This window comes from Plectropomus leopardus, chromosome 17 (genome assembly GCF_026936395.1).
Source record: "Plectropomus leopardus strain MGB_pleo_1.0 chromosome 17, ASM2693639v1, whole genome shotgun sequence".
In the NCBI taxonomy this organism is placed as follows: Eukaryota; Metazoa; Chordata; class Actinopteri; order Perciformes; family Serranidae; genus Plectropomus; species Plectropomus leopardus.
The window spans coordinates 15,965,631-15,983,090 of NC_142192.1; the positions used below are offsets into that span (position 1 = coordinate 15,965,631).

The following is a 17,460-nucleotide window of genomic DNA, read 5'->3' on the forward strand; positions in this document are numbered from 1 at the left end:
TTACTCCTTTCAAATTAAGGCAGTGGACTTGACTTTTTAAGGGAAGGAAAAACATCACTTTATGAAAAAAATTAATCTACTAATGTGTAGATATATACAACATTAAAGCAGGATTGTTGTAGAACTTAACATAAACTGTACTTGTATTAGTCTATGCATATTGGATAAATACTCATACTAGCCGTAAAATAAGAAACGAATTTATCCAATTTTTGAGCTCTCCACATTGACATAGTTTTTATCTAACCTTTACACGTTAGCTGCATAAGCAAACTCCTGAATTCAGTCGTGGCTTTTGATTTTAGTGCGCCACTCTAAGATTTTCAGTGGCCACATCTGGCCACCCCAATGAAATATGTCTTTCTCAACAGTAAAACAATGTGGGTAGCATCCATTGGCTTATTTTATGCTAAAAATCCCACAATGCAGTGCCTCTGTGCTCCTAAAATGTAAAGTAAAGATTAATAAGTTTCCGAATTGCCTCACAGTAGAGAAACTCACTGAGTGTTTATTTTGTCACTGGGGAGCAGTGAATGAGTGAGTGATAGAGGAACTGATTTCAGAAACAGCTCAAATTCAAGAAACACAGCAAATCTTGGCTGTCGGATGCAGCAGGCAGTCTCTATTCAGATTTGATTCACATTTGTCCCACTTCCACTCTGGCGAGGACAGTCTCCAAGGAATGTGTCTTCACATTTGGTCACAATTCAAAGGAATTACTGAGCACCTTGTTGCTTGTACGGTTGTCTACTTTCCGTTGAACCCTTTTCTGCATCGTCATCCTGAACTCTGGCTTCAGTGTTTGTGTGTTCCACTCGTAAAATAGCCACAGTTGCTATTCCAACTTTAACCAGTTAAAATGAAATGTTTAGGTCAGCAACTCTGCGGAACTGTGTGTGTTTTTTTCGTACTGTAAGTATCTTGAGGGTGAAAAGTGGTTTATAAGCTGAAGTTGTGTCTTTGTGCAGCTCCTGTTGCAGAGAGTTCAAAGACTTCTCTGATTCTCAGATTCAGCTATATTGTGCACCGTGCAGCCGTGCCCTCCAACTATCCCCCTGCACCTCCCTCGCAATATGACAATACACTAAAGCTGATGTGTTACAATAACACAGTTGAACTGTGTGTGTATTTTTGCAAATAAGAAAAATAGTGATAATGTGTGGGTGTGTGTTTGTTTGTGTGTGAGTGTGTGTGCATGCTTGAGGCGTCTTGAGGATGTTTGATGAGAATCCTCCAGAGGCATCTGGTTTCTAAAAATACTAATTCTGCCATTGTGTTGGTGTGGACTGTGAAGAGATAGAAGAGAGGGATGGAGCGAGGAGGAGAAACAGATAGTGTTAAAGCCGATTTTTTTTTTTTTTTTTTTTTTTTAAACAACCTCTTTTTCCTTATGGCTTAATGTTCCTACAAGCCTGCTCCATGCTCTCCTTCACCCGACAAGCTGAAACAGGTGCAAGTAGCTCACTGAAGTCCACTTTTGTTTTAGAGCACTTTCCAATGCAACACTGTAACAGACAGCAGGCAGAACGCCACAGCCAAGTGGCAATGGTCTGTTTGCCAGTCGGCTTCATTTTCAGCCAGCCCTATTATGTTTGGCAAATTGGTTAGGCTGTAGTGTTGGCTGGGAGAGATCTGGCAACTCGGAATGGTGATGGTGACCAAAACAGACAATAGACACACAGGATTTGCTCGTCTTTCTCTTTGCTAAAGGCAGGAGCAGATAAATTGTCTAATCGCACGGGCAGCAGCGGCACACACATAGATACAGACAGACCGCACACACACACACTGTTCAGACAAGCAGCGATGGCGGCTCATTCACGCTCACACAAAACACTTTTATAGCACTTTAGTCAACAGAGTTAGTGTTATCTTTCAACCGACAGGCAGGTCATTTATATGGTAAACTCACTGACGCCACCTGAGCTGCTTAAGATGGGTATACTCTATTTTAGGATAAACACTGCTACTGTGAATTGATTGTGTTTGTGTGTGTGTGTGTGTGTGTGTCTGTGGTTGTGAGTAGGTGTATGCCTGCCTCTCTCTCTCTCTCTCTCCCTCTCCATTTGTGATAGAGAGACCAAGAGAAGTGAAGGATTCCTGAAGGATTATCTGATTGTTTGTGGAGATTGAGAGACCTCATTCCCAGCAAAGGGATTTATTTGTATTTGTGCGTTTGTCCGTGTGTGTGTGTATGTAGGAGGCAGATAGAGGAATCTGTATGTCAGTCCATGACATTGAGGAAACCCACGGTCAAATCCATGCTTTAATTCAATTTGGCTTCTATTAATGACATTATTTTCCTGCCAGCGTGACTTGATGACTCCTACACAGTAGTGAAAAACAAACATCTTTGCCGGCATCACTTGGTATGTGAGTCTAGGTGGCTGTTTATTAAACTAAGTTATGTACTTTGGAAGAGGAGTTTAAATGTTGGAATGAAGAGGAGTGCAGCGTGGTTTGTAACATGACCTTTGACTTGTGAGTGATGAAACTCACCAGAAACAGTGTTGCTGATAATGTAGTGTAAGCCTTTGTTTTATGGGCTTTGCTCTAACTGCAGGAGTGTTGCAGCTGAGAAATATTTCCGTGTGACTAAGCCCGACTTGCTCACACTGGGTCAGAGCGACCCTGTGGTGAACACAGGGAGGATGAGAAAAAATGTGTTCAGTGTTTTAGGCATTTGTTCTGTGCTTCTCACATGGAGAATGTATTTGATTTTCAGCTTCAAAACCAAAGTCTTATTCTACAGAAGCCTCTCACCAATCTGCTGTACCTCGACATGCACCTTTACAATAGGTGCCATGATGTTCATTATTCCTATTTTAAAATGGATTGGTTACCCTGACATGTCGCCATGGATGTCGAGTATGAAATGTAAGAGCCAGGTGTGACATTTTAACCCTCCTTTGTGTCGAGGCTGTGCTCAGATAATGAGCGGAAGAAAGCGCGTAGCATGAGCAGAAAAGAGGTAGAGTGGAGAAGAAAAAAAAAGCAGAGTAGAAGGGAGGCAGAATAAAGTCAAGGAGGTGCGACAGTGAAGGTGAGAGAATGAACTTCACATTAACAATAAAAAAAAAATAAAAAAAACAGGTTACCAGCGTGTGTTAGTAGGGTCTGGAGCGAGGAGGGAAGCAGAATGTCTCCAGAGCGAGGAGGTGTGAGAACGAGTGAGCGAGCGGGAGTCAGGAATCTGAGAATGTGTGAGGAAGTAAGTTAGGTGTGATGCTGCGTGACTAACGCTGGTCTCTGGAGCAGACAGTGAGGAGCTGAACTCTGCTGATGACTTTCTGCCTCCCCGCAGAGACAGAGACCCACTCGGCTCATTAAAACTTACAACATGTGTCTAACGCTCAGCGGCGTATGTGGGCGTGTGTGCCTGTGTGGCTTTTTGCTACTGTACACCTGTGGGCAAGTTTATTTTGATTGGAGGTACATATCTGCTGTGCTTGTGTGTGTACACGACCTACACATGAATTCTGCGATAGATTATTTCCTCTGTTGACAAAGACTAATACATCCTCTCTGCCTTATGTGCTACATCTTTCCTATCTGATGTATTTGGCTCAGAGAGCAGGCGAAGCGAAAATCCATCACTTTGCGAGATCTTTGCTGCCTGACACACTTTTCCAGGCAAACTTTTTTTTTTTTTTTTTTTAAATTGTTCAAACCATTTCTCTGGATAGTGCTTTTTTGCAGTTTTAGTCCCATTGAGAGACAACCTAATAGCCAAAATAAGTGTTGACATTGTACCTTTGTGCTAACCACAGATATGTAACATTGACATTGGTACGTTATTTTATAGTGGGTATGGTGAAATTTTGTTTTTTAACATTTCAACAATTCCGTGGTTAACGTGTGGTTATGTTTAGGCACATAAACCATTCGATTATGGCTAGAAAAAGCCAAATGTGGCTTAAAAATCTCAGTTTTGGAACCACAATAATGGTTGCAAATGCTGTGGATTTCCACAGTTGCTGCTCAATACGCTGGTGATAAGTTGCTATAAAAAGAAAAAAAAAGGAAGAAAGAAAAAGAAATCTTACTGCTGTCTAGCTAAAAACGCCTGGTTTTGATGGCAGAGTTGCTGCTGGAAAATCAGTTGATGTGTCACTTTAAAAAAAAAAAAAAAACGTTTCTGATCTATCGCTAAAAAACCACCCAGTTTTTAATGGAAAAATTGCAGCTGGAGATGCCACCAGTGTGTTGTTTTTTTTTTTTAAAGAAATGTTGCCACTGACTTACTTAAAAAAATCCAGCTTTGGTTGCAAAATTGCTGCTGGAAATACTGCTGATGTCTCTATGAAAAAATACAGATATGCTGCTGATGTCTCGCTAAAAAACACCCCATAATGCTGCCAATGTCTTGCTAAGAAACACCAAGTTTTGGTGGCAAAATAGCTGAAAGAAATGCTGCCATGTGTCACTAAAACGACACCCGGTTTGAGTGTTTGTTGGTCCGCAGCTTGGCAGCTTTCTCACCTAGGTGTCACGCCTCCACATCCCAGACAGCTTATATAAATATAATCAGAATTATGTCACTCCAGAAATGTTGCTAAGATACATGTGAGATGCACAAATGGAAACAATCGTGGTTTGCAGAAATGTACAATGCCAACATTTTCTTCTGGTGACTGGGCTGTGAGAGAATACCAGCAAAGACGGCACACTCGCAGCATCACACGTACATTGATACTTTATGCGCCTTAAGTGCCACTCTGTCTTCTCCTGCTTGTACTGTACTTGTCAGCCATTTTTGTCAGACATTTCCTCTGAAGCAGGCCTTCTGAGGAGACCAGGCCTCATTTTGACAAAGCTCAGATGCTGACCAACATCTCTCACAGCCCCCGCGGCTGCATTCCGAAAAACAGTAGGGAGCTCCTGGCTCCAGGAAGCTGATTATTTTATAGTCACTGTTTTGGCACATATCCTTGCCTAAAACCTCTGCAAGTCATTAGAAGGCTATTTAAATAAACGTGAACCTCCAGCAAGCACAGGGATAAGCCTTGAGGTTGGCTCTGAGTAGTAATCCCCATGCATCACCTAGCAGGCTTAGTGCAAACTCTTTCTTTCTCGTTCACACACGCACACAGGCAGAAGAGATGGCCCCTACACACTGGCTGAGATACAGTGGCACACATACACTACAGAATATGCTTTACAGTACACACACAGAAATACAAGGATTTTGTACAAGGAATTAATAAGCCCTTTCAAGCGACTAGAGGGAAGGGGGATGACTCTCACAACTTTGAATGCAGCTTGTGAAATCCAGGGTCAAAAAATGAGGCGTTGCTTGCGATAAACAGTGGCTGTCATGTCGTCAGAGCTTCAGGGTGGAGATGGGAATAGCAAAGCACCCTTGGATTTCTGTATCTCACTTTTAAACATGCATGTATGGATGCAGATATTCCCACTCCATTACATACTGCATATCCCCACACTCTTCTTGTCCGATCCTCAAAGTCACGAAAAACACTCCACTCCATCAGCCGTCTCCCTTAAAGGAATACTTCACCCCATAAAGTACTCGCCCAGTGTTATGTTGAATTATGAAGAAAACTTTTTGTTTTTCTTGCATGCCTCCACAAAAATGGATACATTTTTTGATTAAGTAAAAGGACTCAATGTTTAACACCAACAACATTTATTCCAAAACATCTGTTTACAAACTCTCACACAACTAGTGCAGTGTTGTCTACGTCTCATTTATCCAATTGTATGCTCAGTTCAGACCACCCTCTCCGAAAAGGAACTGAAAGTAAAACGTGTCGATGCCCTCTTCAGACTCCACTGACAAAAACAGTAATTTTACCTCGCTGAACATGGGAGCTGCTGATCTATCACTGCCTTAATCAGTTATTGTGGTACTGTAGCATTTTCAAAGGTCAGTTCTGATTCAGCAAAGTCAAACACAAACAAACAGATATCCAGATATTTGGGCCAAGACATCCCCCATTCACTGGATATTTAGACTAATCTCTTTAAATATGTATCACATATGAATGTAGATAGTGGAAAAAAAAGCTAAAAGAAAGGTAAATCATCATCAGACAATAGCCGATGGGTTCAGAGATTGCATATGGGCCCATGTATTTTGTCTGTTCACACATTTTTTTCACTGAAATGTGGTTGGTTAATGCTAAAAATGGATTAGACAGTGGTAGACCAGCAGCTCCAGTGTTTAGAGAAATAACATTGCTGTTTTTGTTAATGGAGTCTGGCTTTGAAGAGAACTTAGATAACTTTCATTTTTGGCTCAGTTTGAGAAACAGCTGTCAGTTTAGGAAGTACTGAGCACACTAATGGATAAATGAGATGTGGACTGTACTGCATGAGTCATGTTAAGCGTTGGTAAACATATGTTTTGATATAGATTTGCTGCTGTTAACCTAACATGGAGTGAGTTACTGACATACAAATGGTCATTTTTTGGGAGGCAAAGTATTCCTTTAAACATATATGCTCACACACAATCTTTGCACACTCCCAGCACTACACCTCCCTGCCCCTTACGAGCTGGCACTATAAAACTCCACCCGGCTTTTCTGCCCCTGAGCCGTTCCCATGTTCCCATTCTGGAGCGGAATTGCAGCCTTCCTTTAAATCCCACTGTGGCAGACAGTATAAATGAAGTCGCTTCCCAGCCTAAAGCGCCACATAACACTCTAATAACTTCTGTATGCCTTGCCTGAATTAGCTGCGATGCCTTGCCCGCGTGTTGTCGGTGGGTGAGTGCCAGCCGTGCGCAGCTAATGACAGCTAATGACTGTTTACGGCGAAAGGATCGTTGTTATCCCCCTCCACCACCCCGCCCCAGTCTCCAGCTGTTATTATTATTATCATCACTGTACTGCTTTTGATAAGTCCCCACAGACACCCGTTTAAGTGTTTGCTTGATGAAAGGCTCTCGTGGTTCCAAGCAGTTATGCCAAGATGATGTGATGGTTGTATTTTCTCAGGGAGTTTTTCTCCCATTGTTTTAACCGAGGTGGGAGTCAAGAGAGTGTGTGTTCACATGCTTGTGTCCTAGCAGGCTGGCCAGCCTCTTATGTGTGTATGTTTGTGTGTATGTGTGAACACGCCAGATGATGGAGAACAAATTGAAAATGAGATGGCTTGCACATCTTTTTTTTCCTCTCCCTCTGTGTGTGCATGTGTGTGTGTGTTTTTGTGTGGGTCTAGTTAATTTATTCAGGTTATTTTCTCTTCTCCAGACCCATGCAAATGAGATTGAATGGGAAAGGATGACAAGCATTCAGGCACAAACAGACAGCCTCATCTCTCTGCTCTCTCTCTCTCTCCAACACTGCTAACTGCCTCTCTCTTTCTGTGTCTCCCTTTTCTTCACTTCTCTCATCTCTTTTTCCACGCTCCTCTCTCTCCTGAACACACCTGGCTTCGCTCAGCGATACAGAAACACACAGCCATGCATGCACGTGTTCCCTTAAAAGCCCCGTGAACAGAGAGGGAGCTTTACTACAATGTGCCGACCCTGAGAGGGCGGTTCTCACAAACATTGTGCTCTCCCTGGTGGATTTGCAGTGACAGTTTGCTCCCATACGATAAGCTCTGCTTACCATTTCCACTGAAGTAAAGGGGTTTTCTTTCCATTGTGTTTGGTAATAAGGGAACCGGCTCTGTGTTAGCGATTGGTGCTAATACCACACGCCCAAACAGGCAATGTGATAGCATTGTTTTTCCAACCTTTTGATGTATGTGTGTGTGCATTTTGACTATATTCAACTGCCTGTTAGTCTAGGTGAAAAATATGTTTATCTGTGTCTGTAATATGGATGAGTGTGTGTTTCCAGCATGCATATACATGCATCTGTGTGTCTGTGTGTGTGTTTTCCAAAAAGCAGGCTGCTGGTGACAGTGAGGACAGAGGCTAATAGTTCTGGTGTAATTAGTTTCAGATTTAGCGTGAAGATGCCATGTGTTGTTGTTCAGGGGGAATTATCATAATGAAACATGCTCGGTCTTTGTTTCTTCACACCCTTTGTCCCTGTTTCTCTTTCCCCCTTCTTTTTTTCTTCCCTCTTTCTCTTAGTTGCAGCTCTTGCCTATTTCTTTTCTATTTTTTTCTGCCTCTTTTGCAAACTGTCACGTCCATGTGTTGACTTCTTATTGTCTAACTATGTGATTCTCCCTCCCCTCTCACCCATTGTCCTCCCTCCAGAGGTGCCGGTGTCGTCCGTGCTTTGTCTCTCCTCTGTGAGAGAGCTACCAGTTCAGGTCAGAGAACTCTATGCGCAGGGTTTTGTCCTGGTCGCCGTCCATCCATTTGTCCATCCCTGTGGCCCTCGTCACGCACACATCCAACGCCAGCTCCACAGGGCCGTGCTGGTCCGAGAGACTCCGAGGTACGCACACCAAACACACCTTTGTCTTTAGCAGGAACACCACTTTCATAGAGAAAACAGGTTTGGGAGTAAGGATTTATGCAGCAGATTGATTAAGATAAATGAGCTTTTCCATCTGCAGCCAGATTTATATAATAGTTAGCAGCTTTTGCAACTTCATTGTTTTGACATGGAAGCCAATTGAGACCCATTACCACAAGCAAAATTCTGCACCTCACCTCTTTCTCTTGATGTAAAATTAATTGCCGATGAGTCAGCCACAAAAAAAATTGTCTAACTTTAGCTCACTGTCCCAATTCTTTCACTTTTGACTGTACATAATAATATAGTGTACTGTGTGACTACACTGCTTGCTGTGTATCTCTTTTGTAACCCAGTTATTCTCTCAGAAAAACTATAATATTCACATCTATATTTGAGCAGAGCATTATGGTCATACTCTCCTACTATCAGCTCTGGTACAGCATGAAAGCTGAGCTTTATTCTCAGCAAATCATTGTGGAAGTTATTGACACATCTGCTCCAAACGCCAAGTACATGTACGCAGAGACCTCTGAAGTCCCTATTGTGAATACAATTGTAGCTCCATTTCAATTTGAGTCTTAAATAATGTCAATCTTTTCCATTCTCACACCAGTTTTGTCTTTATATATTTATTGTTTTTTTTGGGGGGTTTAGAGGCATCTGGCAGTGGGGACTGTAGATTGTAGCTAAAAATTTCCCCCATGTGCCAAGTGTGATCTCCCAGTTAGGATTCCTTCAGTGTCCATTGGAGGTTTTTACTGGGAGCCAAATTACCTGCAGAGGTCTCATCCTCTCCAAAACATACAAACCAAAAAGTTAATACTGCTTAAACACTGAGTAAAGCAGTTTCAGAAAAATCTGTGTTTCTCTGATGCTGTTGAGCTCATGGCGGACAGTCACTAATTCAGCACCTGCTAACGCGTGCTCACCCTTTTTTCTCTAAAATCCAGATGTTCAGGAGGCTTTTAGTGGGAGCCGAATAATTTGCAGCAGTCTCCTTCTCTCCTAAACAAATGGATTTAAATAGTAAAAACACTGAATGAAGCAGTGTCATGTTAAAAATCTGTGTTTTTCTAGTGCTCGTCGGCGCAGCCAGAGAGGCTTCCAACCAAAGTGGCTGGTGCAAAAACTGAATTAACCATATCTAGAGCCAGTGTTTCATTGGTCCATTAAATGTCATGGCAATGTTTTGAAATGTTGTCCATTAATATGTGGGGAGGTTGGATAAAAGTAACATCCATATAACTCAGGGATCTTATATCCTAGTATTTATTGTCAAACTTTATATATAATTCCCTAAAACACAATTATTTTCTGACAGTTCCCAAACATATGTGAGTGATCTACAATACATCAAATGATCCACCCTCCCTCCAACATATCTGACAGATATCAGCTTATAGAACTTCATGATAATTTGGATGAAGAAATGTCTCTGTCGTATAGAGACGGGGACCCCTGTGGATCAGTCTTTGTGTCTCTTCACTTAAATAACCATATGTTGTCACTTACTCTTCGCAATTAAAGGAGTTACTTTGCTTAGCCCACAGTTTTGGGCATCCTGCCGCGTACTGTGTACGCTTTGTAATGTGAATTCAAGGCGTAGGGTACTGTATACACACTCACTCACACGCAAACACCGATGCACACACACACTCTAGTGCACAGGCAGGTGCCGGGCTGCTCCTTTGATGCCCCTCCTGCCAAGTGGTCCTGCTGCTTCCTGGCACCTGTCACCGTGGAGACGGTTGATTGCATCATCAGCGCTCGCCAGAGGGGAACGGCACGCTGAAAGAGAGAAACCATCTCTCCATCCTTTCATCTGCTTTCTTCAGTGATGGCCGTCCCCCCTTTTCTTTTGTCCTCCTCACCCCCCTCTGTCCCCTATAACTCCGCCTTTTATCTCCCCATCGCCGCCATCCCCTTTCATCAAAAACCCTAAAAATGAAAGAAAAACAATCTGACAGATCTAGTGTTTCAAATCTAGCTGAGAATGTCACTCACGCCTCAGAGCACAAGATATTACCACGGCCTTCCCACTGACCTCAATCCAAATCTGAAGAGGCGTATCTGAATACTCCTTTTATGATGGTGTCTTGCAGTGGGAGCAGAAGGAAATTCAGTCCCTTTTTCTATCTAATGAATCTATTGTGATTGTGGTGATTGTGTGCTCTCCTTAAATGGAAAGTTCAGCCTGCACCAGAATTGACATTATGTTTTTGCTGTGATCATTCTGGGTCAATGAGTGCTCGTGAACATGAGCATGTCAGCAAGAATCTCATTTAGACTGTAATGTTACTGGGTGATGGAACTGCTCTGGTGATAATGGAGAGAAAAACAAACCTAAAGGAAATGCAATGTAACAGTACGAGAACATTTGACATGTTTTGGTTCATAAGAGAGGAATTGAACTGAAATAAAGGACATGATTGATGCTTGATACTATATATTTGTCTGAATTGTGTTATTTTTCACCCTGTAGTTCAGAGAAAAGCCAACTGAGGTGGGCAAGACATCGTCTGGAGACAGATGTGTGTGTGGCAGGTCACCAGGCTGCTGACCCAGAAGTGATCCAGAGCTACGTCAAGAGAGTGAGTACGAATTTTGCAATCAGTGTTCTGCAGATTACGTCTAAGGGGGTAAAAAATATTTTTTTTAATTAGTGTGATAACCAGGATGTGCACCATGGCTTTAATATAAATCTTCGCCCGCATCATTTCGGTCATTTTGGGAAATACCATGTGCATACACATGATAGTGCATGTAAAAGTTGAGCTGTGCTTGTAATTTTCAGCCTGACAGGCAGTGGTGCATGTAACTGCGGCTTCCAACTCTCATGCATTGACTGCAAGACCATGGCAATTGACAGTTTTCACAGGCTCTCATGCCACATGTCCTTTTTCTCATGCAATGAAGAACAAATTTATAATTGATAATGGCGCAGTGCAAAAAGAGGACACTGTCAGCGCACGGACAGACAAGACAGTGCAGCGCAGTGCAACAACAGCACTGTGTAAAACACTGTGGTCAATTCATTTTGTGACTGTACCAAAGAAGGACAAAAAAGACAAAGCAAGACGCGTATTTCAGCTATTAACTATTTAAAACACTTCCACATACATGTAGCGTTCTTGAGTTTGAACTCTGCTTGTGCATTGCAGTGAGATGTCGAAGTGTGCTACTCACCTGTAAATGAGTCTATATGCATAAGTGTTTTAAATAGTAAGGTTCTAGCAAAAATACGTGTTAGGAAAATGCATGCTTGTGTGAGAGTTTGTAAAAGGATATTTGGTTTTAATTTTGCTTCTGTGCTCCCATTTATTTCCATTCATCAGGAGTGTTTATTTCTGGATTCACAATGCTTCAGTTAAATGAAGAAATATTTTAAATCAACACTCGTTATTTGTGTGGTGGTACAAGAGATGCACTGATCCAGCCTTTTTTCCCCCCAATACCTGAACTTCGACTGCCTATGCAAATCTGATACCTGTTCTTTTTTTTGTCACAGTCTGTTTCCCAATTTGTTAAGACTTTTGGGAAGACTGGGCTAATGTATAAGACTCATTTAAGTAGCCTTTATAAGTAAGCCTGTCTTTGTTTTCACTTTTTCAGATTATTGTTTTGAAGACTGTGTTTTCTTGGTTTTGGGGTTTCAGTTTATTGTGTTATTTCCCCTCCTGTGTTCGTGTGTTGCTTTTCCCTCTTTTACCCATCTGCGCACCTGCCCTGCATCAGCCTCGTTTATCCTTCTTTTCATCTGAGTTTCTTCCTGCCATCTACACACCTGCCCTGCATCAGCCTCGTTTGTTCCTCCCTGGTCCCACAATTTTCTCAGCCAATCAGCTGCCTGCCTGTTCTTGCCTCATCACCTTATACCCCCTCACCTGAGCCTCTCCCCCCTTATACTGCACCTGCACTTCCCATCATCAGTCTAGTTTGTGTTTGCAGGTTTTTAGTTTTCAGTTGTTGTTCCTTTGGTTTAAAGAGTGATCTTTTTGGGTTTGTGTTGTCTCCTGCATTTAGGTCCACCTGCTCTGCATTACATGTCATTTTTCTACCCAAGGCAACAGGAGCCTAGGGATTGCTGTGGCACTAAAAACTGAGTTTCAGCTTGAAATGTTGTTGCATTGTGGGCAATGTAGGTGGCAGGAATGTGTGGAATAAAAAACAACTTTTTTTTTTAAAACAATGTTGCAAGTCTCACAATGCCTCAGGAGTGCAATGCTAAATCTGTGGACTCTTATACCAAAAGTGAGCTATTTAGAATAGATAGATGGATAAAACTTTATTAATCCCACATTGAGGAAATTTGTGCATTACCACAGCTCAGATACAGATGACAGCAGGAAAACAGCAATTTAAAGAGATATAAATAAGAAAAGTAGCATTATATACAGCAATTTAAAAATAAAGATATCAGAGAAAAAAAGACACAATATATACCCCAATATAGACCCCTCCCCCCTGCTCATTCTCCACATTGGTTTTTTGTGCGTATGCCTCTCATGTTGGCGCGACATTACAGGGCTCAAAGAGCTACAGGCAACTGCCTATTATTGCCTGTCTGTGCCATGTGGTAACCTCCACCTCTAAAATGGATGGAAGACGAAAAGAAATCTGCAAAACATACCAGATTCCCACTAGTTGCATCTTCTGTGACATTGCTCACCGTCCTGTCACTAGGAAACAGGAGTAGCTACATAATGAATGGAAGGTGGCAGAAGGTTTGGTAAGCTATAATGAGACAGACTTAACCCTGAGATACCCTGCCAACCGCCGCGTCATCACCGGCATTTATCAGCTGTAAACCTCACTTTTAGTCTCTCTGCTCATGAATTCTCCAACAGTCCTACAATGGGAAATGAAAATGTGCTCTATTGAATAGATTTGCATCTGAACACCCATCGAGCACAAAGGGAAACCTGATTGGATGGAAATGCATATCACTGTGTATAATGTGATAGGCACTGGCAGCGTGACATGAATAACCAATCAGATCACAAGCTGCCAGAGAGAGTTCGAGATAAGAACCCAGGAGCGGTACCGGGCACACAGAGTGACAGGCTGGTTTTGTGTGTGTGTGTGTTTTAAAATTCTATACTTCCATTTCTCCAGCACTCTCTATCCCACCCACTCCCAATCTGTCTCCGGACATGCTCATCAGATAAAACTGTGCGACTTTGTGTAATTGCGAGTGTGTCGGGTTGGTAAAGGAGAGACTGGTAATATATGTTGTGTGTGTGTGTGTATGTATGAGTGTCAAAAATAGTGGGTAATGGGGAAGGATGTGTCTCATTATTGTTTGGTGGTAGTTTGCAATCTGATTTCTCTCCCGTTGAGCCTGTCTAAAACTGTCAGCCCAAATATCAACTGACAATTAACCACCAGAGCTCCATGGGAGAGAGCAGAACACACACACACACACAAACGCTGTCACACGCGTACACACACGGATGCGTTGAGATAATGAGGTCCTTTTGTCATTTGAATATTTGATCTTTGCAGATGATTAGGGTGGTTGTTATTTTGCCGAATATCTACTCCTCGTACGTCAGCCTTTGTTTGTGTGTAAATGAGGCTTTGTTTGTCTGACTGTAGTACTGTGCGAATTTATTTGAGGCGCTGTGAATGACGTCCTTTGTATTTATGTGTCACTCAAAATTTATTCCAATGGAGTTTTTTGTGTGTTTTTGTTACACCTGCAGATCCAGGATGTAGCAGAACAAGGGGTGATGTTTGTAGGCTTTCTCCAGCAGCCCGGTGGAGGGCCCTGCTACTTGGGGCACTGGGACCCTGAAGAGCTATCCTCTTTACATTCAAGCCCTTCACCCATACGTAGACACCCTTTCAGCGCCAACATCAGCCCAACAGATCCCACAGAGCCACATCATAATGACACGGACCGTCACCACTTTGAACTTCAAGAGTTAGATCATGAAGGAGTAGAGCGAAACGTACGGGACCACAAGATAAGAGAGCCGGACTTCAGTCCTCTGAAACCTATTCAGTGTTTTAACCAAGATGAGCAGATCCAGACCTTACAGATGAGCCTCAAAGAGTCACTAGAATCAACAAACCAACCTCAACATCACAGCAAACCCAGTTCAGACACAGTTCAGTGGTGTCCAAATCAAAACCAAGCAGAAGCCCAAGGGAACCAAATGTGTCCCAGCCCTCTGGAAACTGCAGGTATAATCAGACGGCATCTACCAGACCTCCAGGAATCCCCAGAGGAACGATTTAACCTTTCCAAACAGAGAGACGGACAAAGCTCAAGCTCCGACAGTTGGCCCAGCTCACCAGAACTGAATCGAGACCACGAAAGAAAGTCTAGCTCTACCTGCACAGATGGGCAAAACAGAGTGTCGACATACAACAATAACAATATCCGGCTCAAGGGTTCGGAGAAAGACAAGAATACAACTTCACCACCAGCGCAGGGTAGTGAGTAATCACATTTCTGTTTGTATGGGGGTTAATGCATAAATCATCACATAGGGTTCCTACGGATCCTTAAAAAGTCTTAAAAGGTACCGAATTTGTCAATTTAAAAAATAAGGAATTTATTATTAGTATGAAAATGTCTTACCGTATTTATTCAAAAGTCGTAAAATGCTAAGACATAGGAAGTGGCATGTTTTTTTTTCTCCTCTTCAACTGTTGTTATTATAAAATCGGCGGTGAATTTAATTATAGTGGCATTAAAAAGTAAAAATCTATATTTTCTTAGCCTTAAGCTTAAGACTCATTATGCAGAGTTCTTTTTTGGTATCCAATTGTCAATTTTCTATCTGTGTTCCTGCAGGGATGCAGCTCTTTGCCTTGTACAACCACACAGAGGAGATGAACACTTCTCTGAGGTTTTATTCACTCAGGGTGCCACTACAGGTGCAAAAGGAGGCAGGGCTTGTCATGGAAGTTGACACACACTGGCTCGACCACATGACTCAGCATTTCAGCAGCGGCGCACACCTCATTGATGGGTTTTTCCACCTTGAAGATGATAACGGTATGTTTTGTGTCCATAGCAATGATCTATTGCTGATTGTCTTTTTTTTAAGCACTTTGTACGAGAAATGTGATGAAATTTCAGACAGGATGCCAGTTCACAAACACAAAAGAAAATCCAAAACAAATACAATAATGAAAACAATGAAAAAACATGCTTCAGAAAGCCAAAATAAATACAGTAATAGCAAACACTGCAAATGCAATGCAAAGTCCAAAACACACTTACCCTTGGGGTTTGTTTTGGCTCTCTGCAGCACTTTTTTGTAATTTCATCATGTTTCTTTTGTATTTGTTTTGTCTTATTTATTTTTGAATTGGGCTCATTTGTGAAGCTACAGCATCTTTCACCTAATGGATATGTTTTTGGCCATTGTAGCGCATTTGCTCTTGTCAGCCATCATAACTTTCACCCTGCAGTCATGTATAGCAAAAAAAAAAAGTATGCAGATGAAATCTAGGCAGCTTGAGTCAAACCCCACCAGAAAATGGCACAGAAAATTAATTTTGCATCGGCACAGAATAGCTCCTGATAGAATCTTGGTCTATAGTGTTCCTGAAAATGTCTGGTCGCTGTGACAGGACATGAAGTTAACAAGATGGTTAGGACTGAACCAAAATGTTTTTGGCCATAAAACCAAAACAAGGAGCTGAAAATAAGCTATTGGGGGAACGACAGAGATATTGATTATTGCAGCTTTAGAGTAACTATTTCACCATATGTCCTTAGCTTTCCATTCCACCAGTTCTTGACAAGAGGAAAAAGCAGCTCAGGCTGTAGATCTCTGCTCCACTGCTGGTAATGGATGACATGCATGAAGTGACATGCCATAAGTCCACGGCTTATACCATAAATCACTGCTCAGTCACCCATGGAATAAGTAGGCTTAAGCCACAGAGAACTGGGGGATCAATAGAGAGATTGGAGAGTGGAGATGAGCTTGTAACTCCTGTCTGACTCAAATACATCCTCTTCTGTCTCTAATTTGTCCCGTTTCCACAGACAATGGTGTTTCATCTGTGGATAGTGTGTTCATCTTCCAGAGCTCATCAGAGGAGACCGCAAACACCTCCTACGATGCTATCGTGGTTGAGCAGTGGACCATTGTTGATGTGGGTCTTTCGAGTTTTTAATACTTTGGTTGAGCCGTGCACTCTGAGAAATCCTTTGTGACTGAAGGTTTAAGCTGGTTTCTGTCAAACATTACATAAGAGTGGAAATGAAGGAAAGTAGCATGTGTGCTTGTGGCTGAGCTTAAATTTGCCTACCTGCATGTGACTGTAATGTGTTTTTTTCCTCCTGGTCAGGGTGTTGTGGTGAAGACAGACTACATTCCCCTGCTCCAGTCTTTGGCTCCGTATGGATGGAGGCTGATGTGTGTGTTACCCACACCAATTGTCAAGACCAACAGGTACAGAGCTACACCTCAGGACTGTTAGGTCTGGGACGATATGTTTATCTACCAATAATATACTATACTTGGGTGCCGAATCGATATGTGTTGGTTTGTTTTGTGTTGGGTTTTTTTTGTTGTTTTTTTGTTTTTTTTTACAGATCTACCAGTATTGCCACTTGAGATTATGATTTATTGCAATTTATGTTTACTTTTTAACACTAGACCATGGGGAAAAAGTTAAAACTTACATTTGTGGAGACTGTATGTCATAATTTATATTTCCAGACACAATGCACATCTCATGCCGTTCAGCCTTTCTGACTTTCATTCAGCAGCGTCATATACTGCATACAAAGTGGTGAATATTGCTACTTTGGAAGACATACTATACTCTGACTTTTTTTGCTATTTCGGACAAAATACTATACCATGACTTTTTTTTCGGCTATTTTGGATGACATACTATAGTATGACTTTTTTATGGCTATGTTGGACAATATACTACAGTACGACTTTTTTTTGCTACAACAGAACAGAAGGCAACAGAAGTGAAAGTGCTGTTCTTTTCTTTCTGCAGTGACGGGAGTTTGTCGACCAAGCAAATCCTCTTCCTTCAGAGACCCGTTTTGCAGCGCAAGAGAAAAGACTTCAAGGTTTGTTCCCCT

At 42.0% G+C, this 17,460-nt stretch overlaps 1 protein-coding gene across 1 annotated transcript in view; it reads left to right on the plus strand.

Moving 5' to 3' along the window:
* The window catches only part of rftn1a (raftlin, lipid raft linker 1a), a 29,346-nt gene that overhangs the window by 9,446 nt on the left and 2,440 nt on the right, over positions 1 to 17,460 (plus strand). Inside the window, exons 3-9 of the mRNA XM_042506953.2 lie at positions 8,183 to 8,366; positions 10,873 to 10,981; positions 14,096 to 14,834; positions 15,196 to 15,399; positions 16,402 to 16,511; positions 16,707 to 16,810; positions 17,373 to 17,448. Of these exons, the coding sequence (XP_042362887.2) occupies positions 8,183 to 8,366; positions 10,873 to 10,981; positions 14,096 to 14,834; positions 15,196 to 15,399; positions 16,402 to 16,511; positions 16,707 to 16,810; positions 17,373 to 17,448 (1,526 nt within the window). The remainder of the gene's footprint in view (positions 1 to 8,182; positions 8,367 to 10,872; positions 10,982 to 14,095; positions 14,835 to 15,195; positions 15,400 to 16,401; positions 16,512 to 16,706; positions 16,811 to 17,372; positions 17,449 to 17,460) is intronic.